General features: G+C 36.2%; 1 protein-coding gene across 1 annotated transcript in view; it reads left to right on the top strand.

Annotated features, from left to right (window-relative positions):
* The first annotated feature begins 355 nt into the window (after positions 1-355).
* The window catches only part of LOC123537446 (uncharacterized), a 36,021-nt gene continuing 11,233 nt past the window's right edge, over positions 356-25,143 (top strand). Inside the window, exons 1-4 of the mRNA XM_053532469.1 lie at positions 356-501; positions 18,272-18,586; positions 21,363-21,506; positions 21,953-22,078. Coding sequence (XP_053388444.1) covers positions 429-501; positions 18,272-18,586; positions 21,363-21,506; positions 21,953-22,078 — 658 coding nt within the window. The 5' untranslated portion in view covers positions 356-428. The remainder of the gene's footprint in view (positions 502-18,271; positions 18,587-21,362; positions 21,507-21,952; positions 22,079-25,143) is intronic.

Genomic DNA, 25,143 nt, shown 5'->3' with positions numbered 1-25,143 from the left:
GTAAGAATCTAATGTTTTGAAAAGAGAAATTGAAAGAAGTGAAAAGGAGTAAATTCAGCGGGTTAAATTTAACGAACTGTACAGTTTTCTTATATAAATGTTAACACCCGCTTTTCATTTTGTTTTTCTAAAGCAGCAATATAGTTCTTTACGGGAATAAAAGTTTCTGAAAATCTGATATGCTAGAAAATGTCGACAAACCGTTTTAAAGTGGGTGGAATTTATATAAAATAAAGAACAGCTGGATTTAGTGGTGTTCAGCCTGTAGCTCATGCGGTCTTCTGCGCATGCCGGTTCTGTATATAAGCTTGGTTTTCCAGTTCTAAAAATAGCACCTCGAACAAACAACAAGGACAACAACGCACAGCCAGCAAAGTCATCATAGATCTAGTAATAATATTATACGATTGACAGTTGATGTAGTTAAGATGGTAGAAATGAATATTAAAACAATTTCAAGTGTGATAGCGACTATACTGTGTATATTACCAGTTCATGCAGGTATATTGTTCTTTTTTATTTATAAATTATATTCGATATTAGCTCTTCGGGTCTCCCATAAATCAGTTTATCGGCAAAGCAGAAGCCTTTCCCTGGTGGATTGTTTTCCCAGTTACAATTGCTAGACATTATGTGAAAAGCTGTGGGACTTTTTAAAGGAATATTCGAATAGGAAGTGGCTGAATCAGGATAAATTTTCAGTCAACTGGCCAGTCATTTCGTCCTCATTGACGGTAGTCCAAATAATTGTACTCAACAGTTGAATATCGTTTATATTTTTGACTGGTCGATATCCCCCTACTTTTAGGTAGACAACGTAAAATATCAGAATGTAAAATCGGTCTACCCAAGGTCTCATTATTTAGACTACTTTGACGGCAGCACGAAATACCCAAATAAATTTCGTCCCCCGTATTTCGGCCCCTCTGTACGTTCATACTTATCAAAGTTAGAAAATGATTAATAATGTGATTATGATATGTTCTGCATAACAGTATGAAAAATTTTCATTATTTTTGTTTGTTTTAAAATTGTTAGCTAAAAAGATTCAGCTCAGAGATGTTTATATGCTGTTAGGGATCTCTGCTTAATGGACGCGACCATCAGAAAATAAAAAACAGCGTCAGTTAAGATATGGTAGCCAGAACTATAAAATTGTTAGATTGTATGTAATTAAAAGTGCAGAGTGCGTGCCCATTTCGTAGCTTAAAGTGGAAAGTTTTCTAGTATGTTATTATTCTAATGGTAATTGTTTTGAAATACAAATATTTAACACAAGTTTTAAAAAAATTAGAAAATGTCAGATTTTAAATGTGAAATTACACAATGTGTACTCTTATTGTCATGTACTCAAGCTTATTGTTTCTAATTACAAGTTGATTATCATACATAAAAATAATTATACTGCTTGTAACAAATATGTTATTTCTAGCAATTAATTATCTACACGTTATTCTTTTCATAAACCTTTTAAAAGATAATTAATACATGCATGGTATCGTGATTGACAGTTTTTTTTTTATCCATGTTATAATCAAAGGAAGAAAACAAGCCAGACTCGATCTTGTCTACATAATTTTTTTAAAAAAAGAATATAATAACTAAATAGTTAAAGCTACAACACTACTTTAATATAACGTGTAACAAAAGTACAAAGTACCGACGGATTAACATGTTTATTACAGCAAATTAAAGTAATCTTTACTTGCTTCATTATATGTTTGTCTCACTTATCCATTAATTGATTAACAGTTAACATATGCTGTTTTATTCTAATTATAAATATTTAACACTGTGACTGTGTTTCCTGCATCAGTTATTTTCTTAAGTTTTACTTTACAAGTTAATTTATCTTAAATAGTGTGTAAATAAAGGACTGAGTGAAAACAAAATGACAAAAAGATATGCAGGGGGGACGAAATGACCAAAACGGCGACCAGTTGACAGAATATTTCAAGAGGGGGGACGAATTGACTAAATTTGGGGGACGAAATGACCAAAATGGGTACAAGCGGACAGAATAATTTGGGAGGGAGTTGGGACGAATTCACCAAATTTGGGGGACGAAATGGCCAAAATGGGGACGAGTTGACTGGGAGACGAGTTGACTAGGGGACGAGTTGACTTGATACCCTAAATCAGGAGGTCTGATAATGCTGTTACTCAGTATATGAGCTGTTATGGGATGTTCAGTAATCAATATGTAATATTGTATTGTAAGTTTATCGGAGGGAGAAGGTTATCAGATAAGTAGTAACAAGGACGTAATTTGCGTCCCTGCTTAAGAAAATTGATAATAATTATAGATCTGTGCGGCATAATGGGTGCTTAAAATTTTATTCAAAATATCATGTCTTTCTAATGATTGAAGGACTATAATTTCTTCTATTTCCTATCACTTGTAATACTTTGAAAACAAGGGAAAAAATAAGAGCTGTTGTTTTTAACGAAAACTTTGTAATATTGTATACTTTAAATTTATTTTATTTTGGAAATCTTATGTTAATTGTTTTTAATAATTATAGTATCTTGTCTGTATATACGATTTTCAGTCCATTGCTTGATTCAATAATTGTATTAATTTAATTACCGGACTCCTATACAATCCATATGTGGTGTTACAGTGCAGTTACCAAACAAAAATACCCATTCATGAGTAGTATTATTTGCAGCTAAGCTGCGATCATGCAGTGGATGCATTGGTCTAGAGGGCTAAGATGCTTTCCTCTGAGCTGAAGGCCCCAGGTTTGATTCCTGGCTACACCCGTTGCATTGTGTAAGGCCAGGCACTTTATCTGTCATGATTTCCTCAATTGAACCAGCTGGAAATGGGTATACACAAATATCTGGGGTTATTTGATATACATGTAATTGGTTTTAACTGTGCTCATAAGCTCAACATCATTTATATTCATAAATGTTTCACAAAGCAAAGCTGAATAAAATTTACCTTTACATTGAGATCTATGCTACAATTTATTTGATATTTACATGCTTAGCTAGTTTTGCGGGATATTTGCACTAAGACCAAGGATCGCGGTCTATTTCGCAGAAGAATTTAAAAGATTGTAGTGTTGTTTTTAGGCTGGCGATATTCGCCAGACTATTATAACCATATATCGAGTTTCTGTAAAGTTCAACAGGTGCTGAGACTGACAACACAAAATATAATTTCATGCGCAATTCAAATAGTCCGCCACGTTAATCAGTTTTGCCATAGAGTTGTATAAAGAATGTTAAACTTACCTGTTTCAATAGATCTACTTGCGCAAATATGTTATAATAATGTTTTATTTTTCTAACGGTAAATACTTGAAAGATAACATTAGAAAATATTACATAATGATGGTAAATTAATTCGCCTCCATGAATGAAATGTCCGTATGAATGGAACTAACTCAATGTTGACCGCTTCGTTATAGATTATGACCTCGGTCTATAAGGAGCTAAGTAAGCAAACGCTGGTTCCGAGAAACAACCGTCGATATGAATTATACTGCGCATTATTCGACTACCTGACATAACGTGGAAAATAAGAAATATGAAATATCAATTGAAATGCACTTATAGTGATATGAGTTATGTCAGGTCTTATATTTAGGGCTTTCAGATCATTTGCTATAGGTACTAAGGGACGTAATCGCTGCGTGATTGCCACAGTAACGTGATAAGAAACAAATGACCACATTATACCTGTTTTTAGGCTATTTTTATGCCCCCCTTCGAAGAAGGAGGGGTATATTGTTTTGCAGATGTCGGTCGGTCTGTCGGTCGGTCGGTATGTCGGTCGGAATGTAGACCAATCCGTTTCCGGATGATAACTCAAGAACGCTTGGGCCTAGGATCATGAAAGTTGATAGGGAAGTTGGTCATCACAAGCAGATGACCCCTATTGATTTTGAGATCTGTATGTCAAAGGTCAAGGTCACAGTGACCCTGATTAGTAAAACGGTTTCCGGATGATAACTCAAGAACGCTTGGGCCTAGGATCATGAAAGTTGATAGGGAGGTTGATCATGACTAGCAGATGACCCCTATTGATTTTGAGGTCAGTATGTCAAAGGTCAAGGTCACAGTGACCCTGAAAAGTTGAACGGTTTCCAGATGATAACTCGAGAATGCTTAGGCCTAGGGTCATGAAATTTGATAGGGAGGTTGTTCATGACCAGCAGATGACCCCTATTGATTTTGAGGTCAGTATGTCAAAGGTCAAGGTCACAGTGACCAGGAACAGTAAAATGGTTTCCGGGCAGTAACTCAAGAACGCTTGGGCCTAGTGTCAGGAAAATTGATAGTGAGGTTGGTCATGACCAGCAGATGACCTCTATTGATTTTGAGGTCATTAGGTCAAAGGTCAAGGTCACATTGACCAGGAACAGTTAAATGGTTTCTGATCTTCTTGTCCAAAACCACAGGGCCTAGGGCTTTGATATTTGGTTTGTAGCAAAATCTAGTGGTCTTCTACCAAGATTGTTCAGATTATTTCCCTGGGGTCAAATATGGCCCCACCCCGGGGGTCACATGGTTTATATAGACTTATATAGGAAAAAACTTTGAAAAGCCTCTTGTCCAAAACCACAGGTCCAAGGGCCTTGATATTTGGTGTATGACATCATCTGGTGGTCCTCTACTAAGATTTTACAAATTATTCCCTTAGGGTCAAATATGGCCCCGCCCTGGGGGTCACACGGTTTACATAGACTTATATAGGGAAAAACTTTGAAAATCTTCTTGTCTAAACCACAAAGACTAGGGCTTTGATATTTGTAATGTAGCATCATCTAGTGGTTCACTACCAAGTTTGTTCAAATTATCCCTCTAGAGTCAAATGTGGCCTCACCCCGGGGGTCACATGGTTAATATAGACTTATAATAGGGGAAAACTTAGAATCTTCATGTCCGTAACCTATATCATTCAAATTTGGGCCACGTGTATTGTTTTGAGTGGCAAGATGAACTTTGACATGAGTTGACCTTGATCTTGACCTAGTGACCTACTTTCACATATCTGTAGCTACAGCCTTCAAATTTGGACCACATGCATTATAATCTAAGGTTTGTGTACCGAAACAAACTTTGACCTTGTTATTGACCTAGTGGCCTAGTTTCACATTTTTGAAAGTACAGGCTTCAAATTTGGACCACATGCATAGTTTTGTGTTCCGAAATGAAATTTGACCTTGAAATTGATCTAGTGACCTACTTTCACATTTCTGAAGCCACAGCCCTCAAATTTGGACCACATGCACAGTGTTTTGTACTGAATGAAATTTGACCTTGATTTTGACCTTGAGCTAGTCTTGAAATTTGAAACGTTCAAAAATGGCTCAGTGGTGGGTGCCAAGATCACTCAGTGATCTCTTGTTAGGTTAATAGGTTAAAGGTCAAGGTCTGATTGAACCAGAATGGTAGAACTTTTGTTTACAGTGAGCATACAATTTCTGTTCCTTGTGCAATTACTGAATGCATCAAGGGGGGCATTTAGTGTTCGACGAGCTCTTGTTATACTAAATTCGTTTTAAACATTCTGACGAATACTGAAAGATATAATGTAAAAAGCGCTTTGTCACCAATCTGCTTTAAGGGTGGGGTGTAGATGTAGTGAGTTTTGTTTAAACACACGTTTTCAACTTTTTTCAGGTTATATAAGATAGTGGACCCGTATTGGTAATGTCTAACAATTGCACTAACTTGATCCAGTTCTGAAGTTAACATATTTCACACTGTGATTCATCTTTAAATGACTTTTACCGTGTCGTTGTTGTTTGTTTGTTTGTTTTTTATTTGTTAATTTTGTATAAGTTATGTCTTTTTTTCCTCCAGCTGAAACAGTGACAAATTTCAAAGTGATAGCCATTGTGCAATACGATTACAGAGAATTCATTTTCCCAAATATTTTTCTAAATGAAACCTCAAAATATTGCGTAACAATTATAAAACACAAAATACAAGAGATCACAGAGTGATCTTGGCGCCCACCAATGTGCCATTTTTGAGTGTTCCAAATTTCAAGTCTTAATGAATAGCTCAAGGTCAAATTTCATTTCCGTACACATCACTGTGCATGTGGTCCAAATTCGAAAGCTGTAGCTTGAGAAATGTGAAAGTAGGTCACTAGATCAATTTCAAGGACAAAGTTCTTTGTACACAAAACTATGCATGTGCATCAAGTCTGCAGGCTGTAGTTTGAGAAATTTGAAAGTAGGTCACTAGGTCAATCTTAAGGTCAAAGTTTATTTCGGTACACAAAACTATGCAAGTGGTCCAAATTTGAAGGCTGTAGCTTGAGAAATGTGAAAGTTGGTCACTAGGCCAAAATTAAGGTCAAATTACACTTCAGAACACAAATCTATGCATGTGGTCCAAATTTAAAGCCTGTACCTTCAAAAATGTGAAAGTAGGTCACTAGGTCAATGTCAAGGTCAAAGTTTGTTTCGGTACACAATCCTATGCATGTGGTCTAAATTTGAAGCCTGTAGCTACAGAAATGTGAAAGTAGGTCACTAGGTCAATCTTAAGGGCAAAGTTCATTTCGGTACACAAAACTAAGCAAGCTGTCCAAATTTGAAGGCTGTAGCTCGAGAAATGTGAAAGTAGGTCACTAGGTCAAAATCAAAGTCAAATTTTATTTCGGAACACAGAACTATGCATGTGGTCCAAATTTGAAGCCTGTACCTTCAAAAATGTGAAAGTAGGTCACTAGGTCAATGTAAAGGTCAAGGTTTGTTTCGGTACACAAAACTATGCCTAAGGTCCAAATTTGAAGGCTGTAGCTTGAGAAATGTGAAAGTAGGTCACTAGGTCAAAATCAAGGTCAAATTTCATTTCAGAACACGAAACTATGCATGTGGTCCAAATTTGAAGCCTGTACCTTCAAAAATGTGAAAGTAGGTCACTAGGTCAATGTCAAGGTCAAAGGTTTTTTCAGTGCACAAAACTATGCATGTGGTCCAAATTTGAAGGCTGTAGCTACAGAAATGTGAAAGTAGGTCACTAGGTCAAAATCAAGGTCAACTCATGTCACGGTTCATCTTGCCACTCAAAACCATACATGTGGTCCAAATCTGAATGTTGTAGGTTATTGACAAGAAGTTTTTAAAAGCTTTTCCCTATATAAGTCTATATGAACTATGTGACCCCCAGGGCGGGGCCATATTTGACCCTAGGGGGATAATTTGAACAAACTTGGTAGAGAACCACTAGATGATGCTACATTACAAATGCCAAAGCCCTACTAAATGATGTCACATACAAAATATCAAAGCCCTAGGGCCTGTGGTTTTGAACAAGAGGTTTTTCAAAGTTTTTCCCTATATAAGTCCATATAAACCATGTGACCCCCTGGGCGGGGCCATATTAGACCCAAGGGAAATACTTTGAATCATCTTGGTAGAGGACCACTAGATGATGCTTCATACCAAATATCAAAGCCCTGGGCTCTGTGGTTTTGGACAAGAAGATTTTCAAAGTTTTTCTCTATATAAATCTATGTAAATTATAGAAATAAACAAAGGGCTATAACTCATTCAAAAATTGTTGAACCAGTCTGATTTTCAGCGGGACACAACTAGGGTACCAATACATCATTCTGACAAAGTTTGGTCAAAATCCCCCTGGTAGTTTCTGAGGAGATGCGATAACGAGAAATTGTTAACGGAAGGACGGACGGACGGAATGACGGACGGAAGGACGACGGACCACGGACGCAGAGTGATTTGAATAGCCCACCATCTGATGATGGTGGGCTAAAAATTGGTGATAACAATTTTTCTGGGCAGCCTCGAGTAAAAGGATTTAATCAGAAAGAAATTAAGCTCGAACTTTTGAAAATTATGGCTTTGCTCTATGCAAAGAAGTAAAACCTACCTACCTACATTTATTCAAAACTTTGTAAAAATAAATGCAAAATCAAGAACTTTTACAAATGTAATTAAGTATTTTTCAAAGATGTCTAAACATTCACCTTTCAGGTCAAATTCATTTGAAACTGAAGTAAACCAGGGTTCTCGGGTGTAAACCATAGCTTACGAACGTGAACATATGTTAACGATTGAGAATTTAGGTTTACGGCCGTGAACATGGGTTTACAACCGTATACATAGGTTAACGCTGGGGAACATAGGATAATGACCAAAAATCATAGTTTTGTTCGAGAAACCAAGTTTTTAGCCCACCATCATCAGATGGTGGGCTATTAAAATCACTCTCCGTCATTCCGTCCGTCCGCCCGTCCGTCCGTTAACAATTTCTCGTTATTGCATCTCCTCAGAAACTACTGGGGGGATTTTGACCAAACTTTGTCAGAATGATGTATTGGTACCCTAGTTGTGTCCCTCTGAAAATCAGACTGGTTCAACAATTTATGAGTGAGTTATGGCCCTTTGTTTATTTCTATAATTTATATAGATTTATATAGGGAAAAACTTTGAAAACCTTCTTGTCCAAAACCACAGAGCCTAGGGCTTTGATATTTGGTATGAAGCATCATCTAGTGGTCCTCTACCAAGATGATTCAAATTATTTCTCTGGGTCAAATATGGCCCCGCCCTGGGGGTCACATGGTTTATATAGACTTATATAGGGAAAAACTTTGAATAACCTCTTGTCCAAAACCACAGGGCCTAGGGCTTTGATATTTTGTATGTGACATCATCTAGTGGTCTTCAACTAAGATTGTTCAAATTATACCCCTAGGGTCAAATATGGCCCCGCCCTGGGAGTCATATGGTTTACATAGACTTATATAGGGAAAAACTTTGAAAATCTTCTTGTCCAAACCACAAAGCCTAGGGCTTTGATATTTGTAATGTAGCATCATCTAGTGGTTCTCTACCAAGTTTGTCAAATTATCCTCCTAGGGTTAAATATAGCCCCGCCCTGGGGGTCACATGGTTCATATAGACTTATATAGGGAAAAGCTTTTAAAATGTTCTTGTCAGTAACTACAACATTCAAACTTGGACCACATGTATATTTTTGAGTGGCAAGATGAACCTTAACATGAGTTGACCTTGATTTTGACCTAGTGACCTACTTTCACATTTCTGTAGCTACAGCCTTCAACTTTGGACCACATGCATAATTTTGTGCACTGGAAAAAACTTTGACCTTTATTTTGACCTAGTGACCTACTTTCACATTTTTGAAGGTACAGGCATCAAATTTGGACCACATGCATAGTTTCGTGTTTCAAAATGAAATTTGACATTGATTTTGACCTAGTGACCTACTTTCACATTTCTCAAGCTACAGCCTTCAAATTTGGACTACATGCATAGTTTTGTGTACCGAAAAAAACTTTGACCTTGACATTGACCTAGTGACCTACTTTCACATTTTTGAAGGTACAGGCTTCAAATTTGGACCACATGCATAGTTTTGTATTCTGAAATAAAATTTGACCTTGATTTTGACCTAGTGACCTACTTTTACATTTCTCAAGCTACAGCCTTCAAATTTGGACCACTTGCATAGTTTTGTGTACTGAAATGACCTTTGACCTTTACCTAGTGACCTACTTTCACATATTTAAGGTACAGGCTTCAAATTTGGACCACATGCATAGTTTTGTATTCCGAAATAAAATTTGACCTTGATTTTGACCTAGTGACCTACTTTTACATTTCTCAAGCTACAGCCTTCAAATTTGGACCACATGCATAGTTTTGTGTACCGAAACAAACTTTGACCTTTACATTGACCTAGTGACCTTCTTTCACATTTTTGAAGGTACAGGCTTCAAATTTAGACCACATGCATAGTTTTGTATTCCGAAGTAAAATTTGACCATAATTTTGACCTAGTGACCTACTTTTACATTTCTCAAGCTACAGCCTTCAAATTTGGACCACTTGCATAGTTTTGTGTACCGAAATGAACTTTGACCTTAAGATTGACCTAGTGACCTACTTTCACATTTTTGAAGGTACAGGCTTCAAATTTGGACCACATGCATAGATTTGTGTTGTGTACGGAAATGAAATTGACCTTGAGCTAGTCAATAAGTCTTGAAATTTGGAACACTCAAAAATGACACATTGGTGGGCGCCAAGATCACTCTGTGATCTCTTGTTCGAACTTAAACCTACGTTCACGTTCATAAACTATGGTTCACGTTCGTAAACCCAAGTTCATGGTCGTAAACATAGGTTCACGTCTGTATACAATGGTTCTCGGCAATCAAATTATCCAACAATTACATTCTTTGTCGAAAAACTATGATTATCGAATACTAACATAAATTTTCGAGCGAACACACAGTATAACGGGCTTAAACTATAGTTTACTCTCTTGGACCCATGTTTACGTCCGATAAACTAGGTTTCTCGATTGAACTTTAACTTGGATGCACAAGTTAATCAAGATCACAACAATACCCTGTGCTATAGTTTAATATGGAAATCCCATAATATCTAAGATTTTGCAAACATCTTTCCCGCACAGTTTTCATTCAGTGTTTTGTGGTAGCCAGCCTTTCTGTACTTTCAGTACTTTGATTTTGTTGGGAATCAAACTCGGGCCACCTCAGCAAAAAAAAAAAATTCCAGTCTTTTTTACCAGAATACCATAGAGGAATTCATACTTAAGGGTTGTGGAATATGAAGCTTTATAATTAAGGAAGTTTACTTCCAGTACCCAATTGCAAACACTTTAATTTTGAATGGAAATAATAACAAAAATAACTAATTGGCTTGTCTTTCCATACAATCTGTCAGTAACTTAAAGCCTCAAAGCTTCAAAAGAAATACAGCAATGATTTCTGGATACCTAGAGGTTGTTGCCTTTAAAATTTAAAATATCAACAGGTATCATGATGTGAAAAACACTGGCAGTTTGAATTTTCCACAGCCTCAGTGCTTCATTCACTTTAATTACTTTCCCTCAACTTCTGTATATTAATTAAGATGATTCTTTGTTTGAACATTTTCAACAGATAAAAGTCAGTTATTTAGAATGAGAATACAAAGAAGTTCACTTACATTTTGCTGACTTTACTTTGTGAAAATATTAAATTGGATTCGTCATCTTAATTATTGTTTGCCACCAGAAACCCATATGGGTGCACGGCTCCTGTAGAGGACAGTTTGTAAATTTAGTTTGAGGATAGTGAATGGTACTGAAGAAGCGCAGATTCCAAATTTTTAGCTTCCCTATTTCTTAAGCATGCCAGATGTGAAGCTCCCATACACTTGATTCTTATCCAAATGTTAGTAATTATGTCTCTCACCACACCGCTATGGTGGGAAATATATTGATTTACTCCTGTCTGTGCGTGTGTGTCCATGTGTCTGTCTGTTTTTTTTTCACAAATCTTGTCCGTCCTTTAAGTCTTAACAGTTCTTATCCGATCTTCACCAAACTTGAACAAAATGTGTTTGACATTATAAGTCTTCGACCACGTTCGATAACTAGCCAAATCGGCCCAGGCACTTCGGAATTATGGCCTTTGAATTACCGAAAATTCTGATGCCAGTGATACAGGTCTTGTGCATGGTTGACTCAGATACATATTAAATGGAGAAAAATGCCAATCTAGATGATAAGGCAGTTATGGGAGACATTTGCTTTTCTCAAAAGCATCTCTAGTTTTAGTTGGAGGAGCGGATGATGAAGCTTACAAACCCAGAATTCTTAGTCAGACAATGCTGCTTCTAGACCACTGTTTGCAATGTTTAGAACTTTATTTAGTTCATTGCCAAATAATTTATTTTATTTAAATTTCTAAGCTTTATTAATGGATAGGGTTGTAGAGTTGTATTACAATCATGCATATTTTATTATTCTCAGAATAAATTATATATTTAAAACAAATTGTTATGAGGCATTAACTATTTATTTTTTTATAACCAGTTCATTGCCAAATAATTTATTTTATTTTAATTTCGAAGCTTTATTAATGGATAGGGTTGTAGAGTTGTATTACAATCATGCATATTTTATTATTCTCAGAATAAATTATATATTTAAAACAAATTGTTATGAGGCATTAACTATTTATTTTTTTATAACCAGTTCATTGCCAAATAATTTATTTTATTTTAATTTCTAAGCTTAGTGTAGGGTGAAAAAAAGCAACAGTATTAGCAAACTATTTACACTGTTTGAAAATAAACCTTGTCTAGTACTTTTTGAATAATTGCAATATATAATTATGAAGAATGTTTTTATACTTTGCATTCAGGGTGTATAAAATGATACATTCCTCACCAGTCACCTCTATTAAGGGGCCAATTGCTTTAAGCAGTCACTTCATTCTTATTTCATCTTAGCAGCCACTTTCTTCAACCTTTAGCCTGCTGCACGTACGTGCAGGCTGATCATGGTCTACACTGTTCGCTATTCAGTCAGTAAATTGTCATTGAAAACCCCTTCAAATAAGAAATAGTATGGCTCAAACTGAATGATTGACCGGCCCATTTTAGAAATTTAGCAGGCTTGCCTGGTTGATTTAAATAGAGACTGTATCAAAAGAAAAACATTTACATATAAAGATTTTGAATTGGGATTTTACATAAGAAAAATATTAGTGTATTTTAGTGTAAGAATGGAATACCAAGAACAGGAGTGCAATTAAGTGAATGAATTAAGACTGATTACACCATGAAATAGGAAGCGACCACTCGGTGTTACATGTTAAGTAGTCCAAAATGTAGTTCCATGTTATTGATGAGATGTGGTATGGGTTATATAATGATACGACACTTTGACACTTCTTATAGGTGCATTTTCTATTTTTTAGAACAGATTATTTTTAGCTCGACTTTTCGAAGAAAAAGTAGAGCTATTGCACTCGCCCTGGTGTTGGTGTCACCTATTGATAAAGTTTTTGATAGAGTAAAACCATGAAAATATCTCTGTTACTATCAATGCTATTAAAGTATTTACTATTACAGTGTACACCAGGAGGAACATTCCCCATAATTCTGATTTGAATTTTGACAGTGTTATGCCCCTTTTTAACCTAGAAGTTTTTTGTTGATGTTTTTGATCAAGTCAAACATCTGTTTCTATCAAAGCTTATGACTTGAAATTTAAAATAGTTATTTCGTATCGTAGTCTGCACCAGGAGAAACAATTCCCATAACTCTGATATAAATTTTGACAGAGTTATGCTCCTTTTTAACATAGAATTTATTTGTTAATGATAATCTGAATATCTGTTGCTATCAAAAGCATATGACTTTAAACATAAAATAGTTGTTTAGTATCAAAGTCCACACCAGGAGAAACAATCCTTACAACTCTGAAATGAATTTTGACAAAGTTATGCCTCTTTAACTTAGAATTTTTTTTTGTTGAAGTTTTTGATAAAATCCAATATCTCAAGATCTGTTACTATCAAAGCTTTTGACTTGAAACTTAAAATAGTTATTTACTATCAAAGTCTACACCAGGAGAAACAATCGTCATAACTCAGGTTTGAATCTTGACAGAGTTATGCCCCTTTTTAACTTAGACTTTTTTGGTTAAAGTTTTATAAAGTTTTTTTTCTGGCAAAGCTCTAATTCAGAATCCAGTCCATTTGGTAGCTAGACTAATTTTTACATTCCAAATTCCATAGATCTATCTCCATGGTGTTATTTTGTGAGGAAATAAATTTTGACTAACATGGCCTCCCATACGTTGTAAAATCTAGCCCCTGCAACAGCTGTTTGTAGCCACTGTATCCCACTTTTAATTTGCCACTTGCTTGACTTTAAAAGAATTTCTTGTGAATATTTTACCTTTATGTTTTAAGTTATTTTTAGCTCGACTATACAAAGTATTGAGAGCTATCCTACTCGACCTGGCATCGGCATCCTTCCGCGTCCGCACTTTGGTTAAAGTTTTGATGCACTTTCTCTTTATCTTTGTTATTACTTGATGGATTTACTTTAGAGTTAAAATAGTTGTTCCTCATCATCACCCTGGTGACATCATATGACACAAGGGTCATAACTCTGGCACCAATATTTCATGAATTATCCCCCCTTTTTACTTAGAATTCCAGGTTAAAGTTTTGGTGCACTTTCACTTTATCTCAATTATTACTAAGTGGACTTGATTCAAACTTAAAATAGTTGTTCAACATCATCACCCACATCATATGGCACAAGGGTCATAACTCTGGCACCAATATTTCATGAATTATCCCCCTTTTTACTTAGAATTTCACGTTAAAGTTTTGGTGCACTTTTGGAACCACTGCCTCACCCTTGCATGATCGTTAGAGGCGACTAATAGGGTCTTAACACTTGGTTTTGCTGTAACTCTGTGATTCAAGCAGGTATGCAAATTTTGATTCCATACCTCATGTTTTTATTACGATTTAAATGAGATGTGAAACCAAAATTTGTAGTCCTGTTTGGCGCCATAAAACCTATACTGTGTTGGTGCGCCGTAAAACCCAAATAAAATAAATAAATGAATTTGGTGTACTTCAAAATTATCTCAGTTATTACTAAGTAGATTTGATTCAAACTTTAAATAGTTCTTCAACATCATCACTCACATCATATGGCACAAGGGACATAACTCTGGCACCAATAGTTCATGAATTATTTCAACTTTTTAATTAGAATTTCAGTTTAAAGTTTTGGTGCACCTTTACTCTATCTCAGTTATTACTAAATGGATTTGAATCAAACTAAAAATAGTTGTTCAACATCATCACTCACATCATATGACACAAGGGCCATAACTCTGCACCATTATTTCATGAATTATCCCCCTTTTACTTACAATTTCAGGTTAAAGTTTTGATGCACTTTAACTCTAACTCAGTTATTACTGAATGGATTTGATTTAAACTTAAAATAGTTGTTCCACCTTATCACCCACATCATATGACACAAGGTCCATAACTCTGGCACCAATTGTTCATGAATTATGCCCTTTTTACTAAGAGTTAAAAGTTAATTTTGATGCATTTTCACTATATCTCAAGTTATTACAAAATGTTTTTGATTCAACATGACACTAGGTGCATCACTGTTGCACCAATATTTCATGAATTGTGCCCCCTTTTTGCTAAGAATTATACTTAATATTTAATGTTTTGATACACGTGATCCTTTTCTCTCTTACTACTTAATACTTTTGGCACAGACTCAAGCTATTATCCAATATCTCATCCATGTTGGAGTCATTAAACACCCAAGTGACAGCTCCAGCTTCGTCAAATGTGCCCAGTTCACTATCCAACATCGAAATAGTCGAGCATGCTGTCTCCTGTGACAGCTCTTGTTAGTCCCCTACTGGTTGAAAACCAGTTTCGGGGACTATAGGAATGCGCTTTTCCGTCATTCCGCCCGTCCGTCTGTCCGTCCGTCCGCAATTTCGTGTCCGGTCCATAACTCTGTCATCCATGAAGGGATTTTAATATTACTTGGTACAAATGTCCCCCATGATGAGACGACATGTCATGCATAAAACCAAGACCCCTAGCTCAAAGGTCAAGGTCACAATTGGGGGGTCAAAGGTCAACAGGGCTTTTTTCCTGTCCGGTCCATAACTCTCCAATCCTTGAAGGGATTTTAGTATTACTTGGCACAAATGTTCCCCATGATGAGATGACATGTCATGCGCAAATCTTGGACCCCTAGCTCAAAGGTCAAGGTCACAATTGGAGGTCAAAGGTCAACAGGGCTTTTTTCCTGTCAGGTCCATAACTCTCCCATCCATGAAGGGATTTTAATATTACTTGGCACAAATGTTCCCCATGATAAGACGACGTATCTTGCGCAAAACCTGGACCCCTAGCTTAAAGGTCAAGGTCACAGTTGGAGGTCCTAGGTCAACAGGGCTTTTTCCTGTCCGGTCCATAACTCTCCCATCCATGAAGGGATTTTAATATTTCTTGGCACAAATGTACCTCATAATAAGACGATGTGTCTTGCACAACTTTCAGACCCCTAGCTCAAAGGTCAAGGTCACACTTAGCAGTCAAATGTTAACATAGCATTAACATGGTCTGTTTTGTGTCCGGTCCGTAACTCTGACATTCATTAAGGGATTTTAATATCACTCGGCACAAGTGTTCCCCATGATGAGACTACATGTCTTACACAAATCCCTGACCCCTAGCTCAAAGGTCAAGGTCACAATTGGGGGTCAAAGGTCAACAGAGTTTTTTTCCTGTCCCGTCCATAACTCTGCCATCCATTAAGGGATTTTAATATTACCTGGCACAAATGTTCCCCATGATGAGACAACATGTCGTGCGCAAAGCCCAGACCCTTAGCTCAAAGGTCAAGGTCACAATTGGAGGTCAAAGGTCAATAAGGTTTTTTTCCTGTCCGATCCAGAACTCTGTTATCTATCAAGGGATTACAATATTACTTGGCATAAATGTTCCCCATGATGAGACGACATGTCATGCGCAACACCCAGTACCCTAGCTTAAAGGTCAAGGTCACACTTTGAGATCAAAGGTCAAGAAGATTTTTTTCCTGTCCAGTCTATAACTTTGTCATGCAAAACAGGATTTAGATATCAGTTGGCACAAATATTCCCCTGGATGAGACAACATGTCATGTGCAAAACCCAGGCCCAAGGTCTAATGTCAAGGTCACACTTAGAGACCAAAAGTCAGACACAAGAATAACTTTTTCTGGAGCATTTCTTCATGCATGGAGGGATTGTGATGTAACTTGGCACAAATGTTCACCAACATAAGACGGATTGTCATGCGCAAGAACCAGGTCCCTAGGTCTAAGGTCAAGGTCATATTTAGAGGTCCAAGGTCAAATTCAAGAATGACTTTGAACGGAGCATTTCTTCTTCATGCATGGAGGGATTTTGATGTAACCTGGAACAAATGTTCACCACCATGAGGCACCCTTGTTTTTAAAATTACGTCCCTTTGTTTTGCTATAAATAGATTTTATTGTAACTTTTTTATTACTGGCGGTAGAGAAAAATCGAGACCACTTTTCTGTGGTACAACATGCATGTTACATCCAATTTTTAGGTGTATTTTGACCTATCTCTACCTGGTAAAGAGTTTCTTGTGGACTTATATAGATTTTTTTTTTTTTATGATTAATTTCCCTTTGTTGTTACTATAAATAACTTATATGATAACTTTTTTTATAATCAGCCAAAACAATTCAATATGAAAACAACTGTGGGTTTTTATATATGCACATTTTAATCCAAGTGTGTTGTTATAACATATTGTATATATAGTACAATATTGTTTATACATCATTGACAGATATCAATTCATTATGTTATACTGGAGTAGAGAAAATTAGGTGCCTTCCAGTAGGGGACTTTGTATTGCATCGCAATACTTCATTCACTTGTTATGTCTTATAATGTTTAAAATTATAAATGCAGTTGAACCTTCCTAAGCAGCCACCTGTATTAAGCAGCCACCTGTATTTAGCAGCCACTTGTATTAAGCTGCCACCTGTATTTAGCAACCATCTGTATTTAGCAGCCCCTGTATTAAGCAGCCACTTGTATTTAACAGCCACCTGTATGAAGCAGCCATCTGTATTTAGCAGCCACCTGTATTAATCTGCCACCTATATTTAGCGCCCACCTGTATTATGTGGCCACATGTATAAAGCAGCCACCTGTATTCAGCAGTCAACTGTATTAAGTGGCCACCTGTATAAAGCAGCCACCTGTATTTAACAGCCACCTGTATTAAGCTGCCACCTGTATTAAGCGGCCACCTGTATAAAGCAGCGGCCTGTTTAAGCAGCCACATGTAATAAGCTGCCACCTGTATTAAGCAGCCACCTGTATTAAGCTGTCAACCTGTATTAAGCTGCCACCCGTATTTAGCAGCCACCTGCATTAAGCTCACACCTGTATTTAGCAGTTACCTGTATTAAGCTGCCATCTGTATTACGCTGCCACCTGTATTAAGCTGCCACTTTTCTTAAGCAACAAGTCAGCTAACTTCCCAAATTGTCTTTTTGTTCTAATTTCATTTTATCTTAAGCAATCACCTGCCTAAAGTAGCCGTATTGTGTCTCTTCATTGACTGGCTACTAAATACAGGCTTGACTGTATAAAATGGAAGAACTTGACAGTGATGTTTTAGTTTATTTAAGCTTGATTGTGATTAAAGATTATTTGAATACTGTAATGTCAGCTTGCGGGAAAAACCAGTACTGGTATCATATATGAGAAGGTGTGGTTGTTGAGGCTCAAACCCATGGCTTCCTGGTTGAGTGGCTGACATAATAACAAGTCAATAGACGACCATTCCCCTCAATGCTTTTGAGCAGCAAAATTTTCATAATAAAATCCTGAGTTTTCTTCTCTTTTTCAGAACCAGGGGACACTGCCTTCCTACGTCCCCAGTATCCTGTGAAGAAAATTGGTGATAAGGTAGAATTTGAATGTAGGTCACCCCTCAACTATACTAGTATTGTGTATGAATCGGTGAAATTTGAACTAGAACATGACGGCAGGGTAATTTCGGATAATCCAGAGTACCATTCTGTGATAAAAACGATTTATAGCGTTTGGAAATTTTCAAAGGCAATTGCCTCAAAGCAAGATGCTGGGATCTACACCTGTATTATTACACCATCTGATAATGGGAAAGTTGTCAGGGTGATGACAGAACTGTATGTTGTGGAAGGTAAAACTATTATTTTTAATTATTAGAAAATGAAAACTTATCCTAGAGTTTATCAGGTCCTCAAGCGGAGGTGAATGTTCCCTAGGCAATATTTTGTTGTTGTTGTTGTTTGGTTTATCATTGCACCAACACAATTATAGGTCATAATGGTGACTTTTCAGCTTTGATGGTAGAGTAAGACCCTAGGTTCATCACAGGCAGGCACCTGCGGTAGAACCACCAAAGTTCCGTAAGCCAGCTGGATGGCTTTCTCACATGAAGAATTTAATGCCTCGAGTGAGGCTCAAGCCCACATCGATGAGTGGCAAGTGATTTAAAGTCAGTTCTCTGTGACAATTTGATAGCTGAAATTACTTGTGGAGAACAGGTTTGTACTGGTACAGAATCCAGGAACACTTTTTAAGTTAACTTCACGTGGTTACATAATTGAAATACTGTTGAAAAACGGCAACAAACCCAAAACAAACAAACAAACAAAGATAACTGATATTATATTTTATGTTGTTAATAAAAAGAATGGCAGCCAAATTGTAAACAAACCCATGTCTCATAATGCTTTTGCTTAAAATATGTCTGCCAAATTTCATGCTATGAACATAAAACATCTTAAGTTCTTGTTAAATTATATTTCCAATAATTATTATGCCCCCTTTTGAAGAAGGAAGGGTATATTGTTCTGCAGATGTCAGTCGGTCTGTCGGTCGGTATGTAGACCAATCAATTTCCGGATGATAACTCAAGAACGCTTGAGCCTAGGGTCATGAAAGTTGATAGGGAGGTTGGTCATCAGCAGCAGATGACCCCAATTGATTTTGAGATCTGTTTGTCAAAGGTCGTCACAGTGACCCTGAACAGTTGAACGGGTTCCGTATGATAACTCAAGAAAGCTTGGGCCTAGGATCACGAAAGTTGATATGGAGGTTGGTCATGACCAGCAGATGACCCCTATTGATTTTGAGTTCATTAGGTCAAAGGTCAAGGTCACAGTGACCAGGAACAGTTAAACGGTTTCCGGACGATAGCTCAAAAACCCTTTGGCCTAGGATTATGAAAGTTCATAGGAAGGTTAATCATGACCAGCAGTTGATCCTTACTGATTTTGAGATCAGTAAGTCAAAGGTCAAGGTCACAGTGACCCCGAACAGTTAAACCATTTTTGGACAATAACTAGAGAACGTTTGAGCCTAGGATCACAAAAGTTGATAGGGCGGTTGATCGTTATCAGCAGATGAACCTTATTGATTTTGAGGTCAGTAGGTTGAAGGTCAAGGTAATAGTGACCCGGAACAGTTGAACGGTTTCTAGATGGTAACCCAAGAACGCTTGGGCCAAGCATCATGAAAGTTGATTGGGAGGTTGGTCATGACCAGCAGATGACCCCTATTGATTTGAAGTCAGTAGGTCATAGGTTAAGGTCACATTGGCCCTGAACAGTTAAATGGTTTCAGGAAGATAACTTGGGAAAGCTTGGGCCTAGGACCATGAAACTTCATAGGGAGGTTGATCATGACCAGCAGATGTCCCCAGTTGATTCTGAGGTCAATAGGTCAAAGGTCAAGGTCACATTGACCCGGAACAGAAGAACTTTTTGTGTACAGTGACCAAGTAATTTCTGTTCCTTGTGCTATTACTAAATGCATTAAGGGGGGCAATTCGTGTTCTGTGAGTTCTTGTTTTCTCTATTATTTGTCAAAGGTTTGAATATAGGTGAATATACTAATGTGTTTTATTGAATCCACTGGTTTTGATTACCTCCCTTTATCACTCTAACTATAAAAGTGCATGTGCTGTTAAGGTATTAGATCACTAATAGTAATGTTTACAAAATGGCCTTTGCTTTGTATATTCTGAAAGGTAACAGTGTTTGGCACTATTTTGCAATTTTTAAACAACTTTTACCGTGCCGTTTTTTTTTTTTATAAATTTCGTATAACTTATGGTATCTCCTCTTCAATTAGAGACAAATTTCAAAGTGATAGCCACTATCCTAAACGTTTGCAGAGAACTCATTTTACCATTAATTTTAATAAAAGAAACATCAAACTATTGGTAAACAATGATAAAACACAAAATAAAAATGTCAGTATCATTTTTTTCTGTGGTGCCTCAAGTAAACGGATTTAATGAGACAGAATTCATACTTCAACATTGAAAAAATAAGGTCGAATGCTGTGTTTCTGTTTTGAATTTTGCTTACTCCATTTAAAAATAACCTTAGGGCAGAGGTAAAGCCTACCTAAATTTCTTCCATAATATATAATCTAAGCGTGAAAGCAAAATAGAGAACTTTCACCGCGTGTAACTCAATATTTTTAAAGATGTGTAACTCTACCACTTCTGTTTAAGTAGTAAATTCACTTTGAACACCAAGAAATCGCTTAAAGATTCATCTTTTTACATTTTCGTACAAGAAATCAATAATAAGTCTTAAAAGAAGTAAAAACTTACTAGAAAAAAAGTAAAATAAGGAAAAAAAATTGGGTCCGAGTAGTGCTTGAACCTACGCCCCTCCCAGAATTGCAGTAAAAGTAGGTTTATGGTAGGAATTAAATACTCTTCAAAAAAGGAGGTTCTCTATTAGTGATCTAATACCTTAAAAACAGCACTTTTCTAGCCATGTAGTTATGTAAAACATTATTTGGACTGCTGTTTCATCTGTTTTTGATATAAATTTCAAAGCCTTATGGAACTTTTAAGTTATATGAACAATGTTCAGTATTTTGTAAGTTGGTGTGCTTTACTTTATTTTGACATGATGAAGCTATTCCTATTTTAGGCAATGAGAAGACACAGCTTGTGGAGTTAGGAGAAAAAACAAAAATGTCTTGTTTGAGTTCCAGAGATGAGCTGAATGTTCCAATATTTACAGTGGTGAATGTTGATGGAGAAAATTTAAACGGCTCTGTTATTTCTGAAACAGGTATACTGTATTTTCAACAAAGTAGTATTGGGAAACAGCAATGCAGTCTTGCTAAAGAATTTACCATATACTGTAAAATCATTTAATTTCGTGGGCATGAAATTTCGTGATTTTGGTCAAAACGGCAATTTCATGGGGATATAAATTTGTGGATTTCAACTTTTGAATATAAAATGAATGGGAATTTTACTTTTTATTTTGGTTAAATTTCGTTGATTGACTCAACCATGAAATCCATGAAAATTAGTGAAAAAATTGGCAGCTTCAATTTCCACATTTACCGAGACGTGGTTATAATAAATTAAAGATAAACAAATTTGGCTTTAGCATAGCTAGTAAGGGTGATACGTAAATATTTCTGCTTGAATTAACAGTTAAGTTCAGTTGTAACATGCATGTCCATTGATATGTCTGCTTATCAATTAAAACTTAATTTCTTGTTTCAGTGAAAGAAGATGCATTTAAAACGTACATCTGCCTTGTCACCACAAAAAAAGCTATGGACAGTTACCGAAATATGAAAAATGCAGTAGAAAACGGTGCTGTAGCTGAAATTAACATGACTCTTTCAGGTAATTATGCTTTTCAAAACCAGAGTAAAGGGAAGGATTTTAAATGTTTTAGTTTTAGAATTTAAGGTTGGTTTCTGCCTACAAAGAAGAAGTGGTACAGTTCAACCTCTGTAGAGCAACACTTTTTGGGAGATACAAATATTGCTTGTTATGTAGATGTCTCGAGACGTTATACTGTATACCAGTCTGTCTTGTCATTTCATCGGTAAACCATCTGGTTTCTGATCAATAACTTGAGAATACTTAGAATCTCAACAGTCAGCTGTCATCAGATAGAATAATTTTCCTATGGTTGTGGTGTCTTTGTGCCTGAAAACAGTTTCAATAAATAAAGAACCTTTTTGCTGTTAATTTTTAGTAGATTATAGATTACCAATGTTGTTTTAAGCTCACCAGAGCACAAAATGTTTTGGTTGAACTATTGTACTTACTGTACAAAATGTATATCATTTTTACATTGTCCATCTGTCCATCTATCAACACTTTTCCTTAAACAATATCTCCCCTGAAATTCTTTGGTGGAAGGTGATGTAGTCCTCTTACAAAGCTATTTCAGATGGTTCTGCTTTGGTGCACTTAAGGGTCCCCAGATCCAAAAGTAGAAAAATCTTCAAGTGATATCTCCTTAACATTTTGATTTTTAAATTATGATCCTTTCCATAACTGCTGGCCAGATTTTAAAATGCGAAATGTTTTTTGAGTGATCGTCTGCCAAAACTTTTTAGATTATTTTAATTCATAAAAATACAACTGCAAGGGATTATGGTATTTATCCCTATATGTATGTAGTGGAAAATTTAGATATCTTTTTAAATATTAAACCCTACAAAAGAAATTCATACACAAAAGGATACTTTTAAACTGGTAAATTTCATATTGAAGACAAAATGTTCATTGAGTAATAAATGTGATTTAATATGATAACACGTCAGTAACAGATAAAAGCATAATATTTATAAAATTAATTCTGATTTTGTAATCCCATCTTAACTTTTCAAATTGTTTAATAATATTTCAAAATTCCAACACAATAACTGTTAATCATCTGAAAGGAATTCCATGTAATTAAACGTAAAAGATAAGTGGGTAGTCTGAGTACTATAAGTGACTGCGGACATTTAGGCTTATAAATAGCTGTAGTTGATAATTGTTTACTCAACATGCATTTCCTGGTAGAAAACGCACATACCGGTTATTCTAATTATAGAAATTAGGCTTTCCATTAGACAAAATTGATGTTTATGTCATATTGTGAGTTATTCTATTTTTGTAATGCCATTTGTCATCTGTATAAATTATTTTGGGGCAAGATAAATATTGCTTGGGAGTCTGAGCGTTACTGAAATAGACCATTTCAAAATATCTACTTAAACGATATAATATTTATGTATAAACAAACTTGATTATGTTTACATGTACAAATTAGTATTATGTTAACTCTCAGGCCCGGATCTAGAAATATTTAACTAGGAGGCACCTGTCTAGAATGAAGACGCCACCATCAAGGTGCTTAGCGCCGAGAGTGGGTAGGTTTGGCCCTGGAAATTTTTGAGGTACATGTATGAAATGGTGGTTTCTGGTGCATTAAATTGTGGGGGTACTCCCCTTACTTTAGTAGGGTCAGGGGGCTCTCCCCCTGGAAAATTTTGAAATACAGGTATGAAATGCTATGGCCTCTGGTGAGTTTCTAGGTCTAAATTTTGAGAAAATATTATTCCTTTGCCAAAATAGTAGGGTGCATCTTTAATGAGTATATAGGTCACTTCTCAGCCAACTGGGGTGGGGGTGGGGGCATGAGCCCCCTCGGCCTGGCCCTGGAACTGGGCCTGACTCTGTTAGACTGGACTACATGGTTCATCTGAAATATAAAGTGGATACAGGTGCTAATTATATAGTCTGTCTCCTAGACCCATGCTTTATTTATTTATTCGTCTTTAAATACTTACTTGTCACCGTCCAAAGCAAGGAAATCGGGTTTTTTCGAAAGATGAATATGAAATATACTTTATGTCAGACTCAGCTTAATTGAAGATAGTACTACTCATTTTCAACTTGACCATTGAGGGACTAGTGAGAGCTAGTCTGCTTACCAGGGCTGCCCTGGCTGGGTGTTGGCTTCAGAGGCGGCATCAGTCTCACACCTTGGTTAAAGTTTTGCATGCAAGTTCATATATCAGTAAACATTGCATATTAGATTGAAACTTTACCCAAGGCTTCCTAATCATCAAACCTTCTTGAAATTTAATTCAAATTACGGCCCATTTTCAACTTAGTAGTTTTACGTACAACTAAGTATCAAGCATTATCTCAGTAATAGCTCTTTGTATTGAATTGAAACTTCCCACAATGTGTGCTAGTCATCAGACCAGTTGAAATTATCAAGTTAGATAACTCTTGGTCGAATTTTATTTAGGTTTAATTATGGGCCGTTTTTCAACAGAGAAGATTTGATTCAAGTTTTATGTGCCACAAACAAACTGTATTTTAGTAACAGCTATGTATATTCGATTGAAACTTCACACATTTTAGCCATCTGTCTTACATACCCGACTCTTTTTTCAAATTAATTCAAATTATTGACCTTGAAAATTTGATTGAAATTGTGCATGCAAGTTGTTATCTTTGCCATCTGTAGTAAATTGAACCTGAAACTGAATAATTTGATTATTTCTATACAGTGACATATTCAATGGCATTGTACATAATAATAACTATAACAGGAATAATAACAACAACAATAATAAAAACAATCATAACAGCCTTATTTAAACAAAATGTCATGACTGCACCCTTCCCCCTGAGGTTATTTTAACCCTATTGCGAATATTATTAACATTATACCCCCACAAAACGAAGTTTGGGGGGGTAAATAGGAGTGAGCTTGGTCGGTCGGTCGGTCCGTTGGTTTTGCATGGTTTCCGGATGATAACTCAAGAAAGGCTTGACCAATTTTAATAATTTTTGGTACACAGGTGTAACATCAGAAAATACAGGTCAAGTTCCAATTTGGGGTCAGTAGGTCAAAGGTCAAGGTCACAGTGACCCTGAACATTTAAACGGTTTCC

This window comes from Mercenaria mercenaria, unplaced genomic scaffold (genome assembly GCF_021730395.1).
Source record: "Mercenaria mercenaria strain notata unplaced genomic scaffold, MADL_Memer_1 contig_1271, whole genome shotgun sequence".
NCBI lineage: Eukaryota > Metazoa > Mollusca > Bivalvia > Venerida > Veneridae > Mercenaria > Mercenaria mercenaria.
This window is presented reverse-complemented; position numbering and strand designations above follow the sequence as displayed.